The following is a 5,329-nucleotide window of genomic DNA, read 5'->3' on the forward strand; positions in this document are numbered from 1 at the left end:
CAATGATCTTGTAGGAGATGCTTATGGAGAGTAACGGGCTGCTTGATCGCAAACATTTATAGTTGGTCTTGAAGGATCCCAATGATTCAGCATCAACAGCATGGCAAGGTATCCTATTCCATACCCTCTATTTTCCAAACTTAGGCTGATGGAATCCTACTTCAGCTTGTTAAGATTTCATTATGATGCTGATGTAAATACATTTGACTTCATGTAACTTTAGTATGAGTCCTGGTGGCAGATGGAAATTTTGTGTTGTTACTTTGTATTGTACTAGTCTAAACTATAGACTAGTTTCACAAAGGGTTTCCAACTAGCTCTGATCAGGGTCTGTGTTATAGGTTAATACGATTTCAGTTACATTGTTTTACCCACATTCGTCTTTCATAGGTTTGTACAATAGAGTGGGTATCAAGTCAGTAGTCCTATGTATCCTTTTAGTGCTGCTGTGGAAAAAAAAATATTTACTTAAGAACAGTGCAACTAGTTAGGTGGTAACTACGCATTAGTAACCTTAAGTTGCTTTTGTTTATCACCTGGTAAATTTACTTTCATCCTGGCCCCCTGCATAAATGTCTTTCCATGGCAAAACAGAGTCTTCAGTGGCGTAGACTCTCAAACACAAAGTTTATAGCACCATCTAGTGACTGGGATGGTCGGGTGATGTTTCAGTTTCCAGTGGATTATAGATGTTAAGACACTGGCTGGCTGAAATCTGTTGTTTTGCAAAACACTTGTATCCTAGAGTAGCACATTGGGGAGTGATTGTGTGTGTGCTCATTTTGATGTTTAAACCTATTGCTCTTCTGCTATGCTCTTGTGAAACTGGTAAACTACTTGGCGCAATAAATGTTAGGTTTTATTCTGATCTGTAAAATTTGTGTCCAAAAAAGAAATCTGGTAGCCCACAAAGACAAAAAGACAGCCCCTTTTGTACATGAAGCCTGTGAGTGTTTGTGGTTTCTAGACAGTAGTTTACAAGAGCAATGCAATTTAACTGAGCAAAACCAACTGTACTGTACAGTATGTTAAAAGTTTAAAGTAAATGTATTCATTATGAAGTTGCTTGGAGGGCTGTTTTCATTTTATGGCTTGTGTAACAGTGATTTTTGGTATTGTTGAACATTAGTCTACATTGTAAAACCACTATACAGTTACCACTATACAGGGTTGGCCGTGCTCCGGCTTTGCTAGCGCTAGATCTGGTGTGGCTCTGAGAGCTCAGCCCCTGGTCCAGGCTGACTCCAGACCCGATGGAGACCCACAGGTCCAGCTCCTTGCTGGCTCCAGACCCGATGGAGACCCACAGGTCCAGCTCCTTGCTGGCTTCAGACCCGATGGAGACCCCCTGCTCCACCTCCTGAGCCGCCTCGGTGCAGCTCCACACTGCTGCTCCAGTTCCAGCTGCATTTAGCTGTGCCGGCTCTGGCTCCAGAGCCACTAAAACCTCTAATCAGTAATGTATGTTCTTGACTATCACAGTAAATAACTGTATAAATAACAGTAAATAACATAATTTTTTTATGAATCTAGACTGTATTCTCCTTTGTATATTAGGGGCTGTCCAAAATTATTGACATTTTCTAAAATTCTACAAAGCATGTCCTGGGGTGGGGGTAAAGGGCATTGTACACTTTTCTTGATTAAAAAAAAGTGTAGCATTTTTATGTAGCTTGAAGTATTCGCATGCCTTCCTGCAAAGTAGTATAGCCAGTAGAGAGGTGATTTTACTTTTGGTTGAGGAAAGGGATCCTATAAGGTCTGTTTATTTTCCAGCTCTACAGAGTGCTCCAGCATCGCCAGCTCCAGCTCTGGAGCTCTGCTCAGAAAACTGTCAAGCTCCACTCTGGCTCCAGGGCTTTGGAGCCAGAGCATGGCCAAGCCTAACTCCACTAGTCATGGTAAATAAACTGATGGAACCCTTTTTTTCCTGAAGGTGGAAAGCTGTGAGAGCAGTTCCCCCAGCATGGACGAGGTCTCGTTGAGCGAGTTCGGGGAGTGGACAGAGATCCCGGGAGCCCACCACGTCATCCCCAGCGGCTTCATCAAGATTGTGGAGCTCCTGGCACGAGATATCCCCAAGAGGGTCCTGCAGCTTCAAAAGCCCATCCGCTGCGTGCACTGGAACCGGTCAGTGCACAATGAGATCGCAGAGAGCGAAGACCACAACAGTGACCACCGGTGCCAGGGCTACCCCGTCTACGTGGAGTGCGAGGACTGCGAGTTAATCCCTGCTGACCACGTCATCGTCACAGCCTCACTGGGCGTCCTGAAGAAAAGTAATGAGGCCCTGTTCAGCCCTGGACTGCCTGAGGACAAGGTGATGGCCATTGAGAAGCTGGGGATCAGCACCACTGATAAGATCTTCCTGGAGTTCTCAGAGCCCTTCTGGAGCCCAGAGTGCAATAGCATCCAGTTTGTGTGGGAGGACGAAGCACTGCTTGAGAACCTCACCTACCCGGAGGAACTCTGGTACAAAAAGATCTGCAGCTTCGATGTTCTGTACCCACCTGAGCGCTACGGTTACATGCTGAGTGGCTGGATTTGTGGCGATGAGGCCCTCACCATGGAGAAATGTGATGATGAGACCGTAGCAGAGACTTGCGCTGAACTGCTGCGGAGATTTACAGGTGTGGTGAAATTGACTTGCTCGTACATTCTTTTAAAATTTGTTTTTTCTTCTAAATCTTGAGAACCGTTCATTCAATTGCAAAGTTCATGACAAGTCAATGGGTCTTGGCCAGAAATTAGCCCAGCTAATTCAACTGCCCAATTAAGTCATTTCTGCCTCCTTTAATTTTTTTTTATTTCTTTTAGTTAATTAGTTAATTGCACCCTGTGTCGAGACGTTTTATAGTGCCCCGTTGATGTTTAGGACTTAAACCAATTAACCAAATCCTGATGGATTTAAAATCATTCTGAATGCCAGTAAATGGCAATGGCAATGGTAATCCTGTCCTTTTTCACACACACACGTCTTTGTTAGTTGCATATAATAACTGTATCATTTTTCAATTATAAATCATTTTACCTTACCTGAAAAAGCTTTCATGCTGTGTTTTGCTTGGATTTTTCTCTCATTGAAATGCTGCTCTAAAATATATGAAACACATTAAATGCATTATACTTGTAAGGAACAAGACTTGCCAACTTTTATTTCATTTTTAGTTTCACGTCTGTGGACTAGTGAGCTGGAGAGAGAGGTGCAGAATACCTAAGCCTAACCTGTGTTTTCTGTCCTCGCAGGGTTTTAAATCCAAATCTTAACGTCTTTTGTTTTCTTTCTTCTCTCTCAAAAGGGAACCAAAACATTCCGAAACCTCGTAGGATCCTGCGCTCATCCTGGGGAAGCAATCCGCACTTCCGCGGGTCCTACTCCTTCACGCGTGTGGGCTCCACCGGGACTGACGTGGAGAAGCTTGCCATGCCTCTGCCTTACACCGAGAGCACAAAAGCACCTGTATGTGCAGCTTTGAATTGTACTTTACCAGTCATTAAATATGTTACTACAGTTCTTGATTCTTTATCGTGACTGTGTGCTGTGCTCTACCTTTTGAATTTAAGCATGCCTGACTGTAAACTTAATCTATCTACCTAATGTTAATACTCCCTCTGCAATAATGCCTGTAATTTTGCCCCTGCCTGAGTCAGCGCCACCCCCCCACCCCACCATTTTTGCCTTAACGACAACTTTATGGCCCTTGGGCATTGACTTAGCAACCAATGGCTTTTGTTCATATAAACATTTTCCAATAAGACTGTGCTTCTCCTGGACACATTCCTGGACTAGTCCACTTTTCAGATTTTTTTTTATGAAACAATATGAAAAAAAAGAATCTACTTTGAAAACACAAAGTTTAAGAGGCAGGATGGATGCCCCACCCTGTGATTCTTCTGTTCTGATCTACAGATATGCCCAAAAGTTTTGCATCGCCTAGAGTTTTAGGAGTGCGACATTAATAAAAAAAACAAAAAATAAATAAAATAACTTTTATTTAACATCATGTAACCAAAGAAATGACAAAATTATATTGCAAAAGTCTACCGGAGTACAGTATTTTGTGTTAGATTTTTAAATGTCACATTTTTCTATTTGTCTGTTTTTTATTAAGTATATGGAAAACTACAAAGCGATATGTAATTCAATATGTTAATGTAACATTGTTCATCGGATTTCATTTGACTTTATAAAGCTAAATTAGTTAATTCTATAGGATGCTGGCCATAGCTGTACTCAAGTGCTGTAAATCCTCTATATCCAGAAACACAGCCATTTATAATACGAACATGCCTAGATTGTGCAGTATTATTGCTGCACTGTGAGTTTACGATGGAAGAGGTGCTTTATGAGCAGTCAGTGTTGGTAATTGGGGCTTACTTTATTACTTTTTTCCCCCCACTGTATATTTGTTGCATTGTCAGTGAAATGCATTTAAAAATGGCAGTGTTTAGATAGCCACTTGTTGAATCATTTAAATGGAACCTGTTGCCTTAGCTATGGGAAGTTGCACTGCACTAACATGTGTGTTCGTTTTTGTGTCCCATATCCATAGCCTCTGCAGGTGTTGTTTGCTGGAGAAGCGACCCACAGGAAGTTTTACTCCACTACCCATGGTGCTTTGTTGTCTGGTCAGAGAGAGGCTGCTCGCCTCATTGAGCTGTATCAAGACCTGTACAGTGCAGAAACTGCTAAGCCTAACCTTTAAAGAACCACGGACTAGTGATACAATTGTGTGTCTGATTTTATCTTTTTATATTTAGTGGGACATCTTTTTTTTTTTTATTCACTTAACTGTTGTTTTTTTCTTTTTTTTAAATTAGGATTGATTTTGAAATGTTTTGTAATGTTTGCTGAATGTTTCTTTTGTAAATTTGAATGAATACATTTTTAACAACTCATCTTTTATTTTTATTTTTTTTGTACAGTAAGTGCCTTCTGTATTTAAAATAAATGTTTTAAAAACGAATAAAGCATATTGCATTATTGATCCTACTTTGTTTTTAGTTTTTTTTGTATTTTATCCTTTTCTATGTAATTTCATCTGAACATCACCCTGAGGTTCCTGTGGTATAAAACTGAAATACCAGCTGTACCAGTTTATTTAGTGTGATGGAAACTCCAGGGCAGAATGTTACAATGTCTTTCACTTTGAGGTTAAAGATTTTTGGCTAGTGCCTTCATTGCTGTGACCTTCACTTTGACCTGTGACTCAGTACGGCTGTCGTACTGTGGTTACGTGGTTTTTGGTTTTCAAATATTAAAGACTAAAGATCTCTTGTGGCAGTGCTTTTACAATTTTTACCTCTTATATCTAACAACTTGGGGTAC

At 40.9% G+C, this 5,329-nt stretch overlaps 1 protein-coding gene across 1 annotated transcript in view; it reads left to right on the plus strand.

Moving 5' to 3' along the window:
- LOC121325814 (spermine oxidase-like) overlaps positions 1-4,790 on the plus strand; it is a 20,155-nt gene extending 15,365 nt beyond the window's left edge. The window contains exons 5-7 of the mRNA XM_041268892.1: positions 1,937-2,630; positions 3,300-3,460; positions 4,554-4,790. Coding sequence (XP_041124826.1) covers positions 1,937-2,630; positions 3,300-3,460; positions 4,554-4,706 — 1,008 coding nt within the window. The 3' untranslated portion in view covers positions 4,707-4,790. The remainder of the gene's footprint in view (positions 1-1,936; positions 2,631-3,299; positions 3,461-4,553) is intronic.
- The last annotated feature ends 539 nt before the right edge of the window (positions 4,791-5,329 follow it).

Source organism: Polyodon spathula, chromosome 1 (genome assembly GCF_017654505.1).
Source record: "Polyodon spathula isolate WHYD16114869_AA chromosome 1, ASM1765450v1, whole genome shotgun sequence".
Classification (NCBI taxonomy): domain Eukaryota; kingdom Metazoa; phylum Chordata; class Actinopteri; order Acipenseriformes; family Polyodontidae; genus Polyodon; species Polyodon spathula.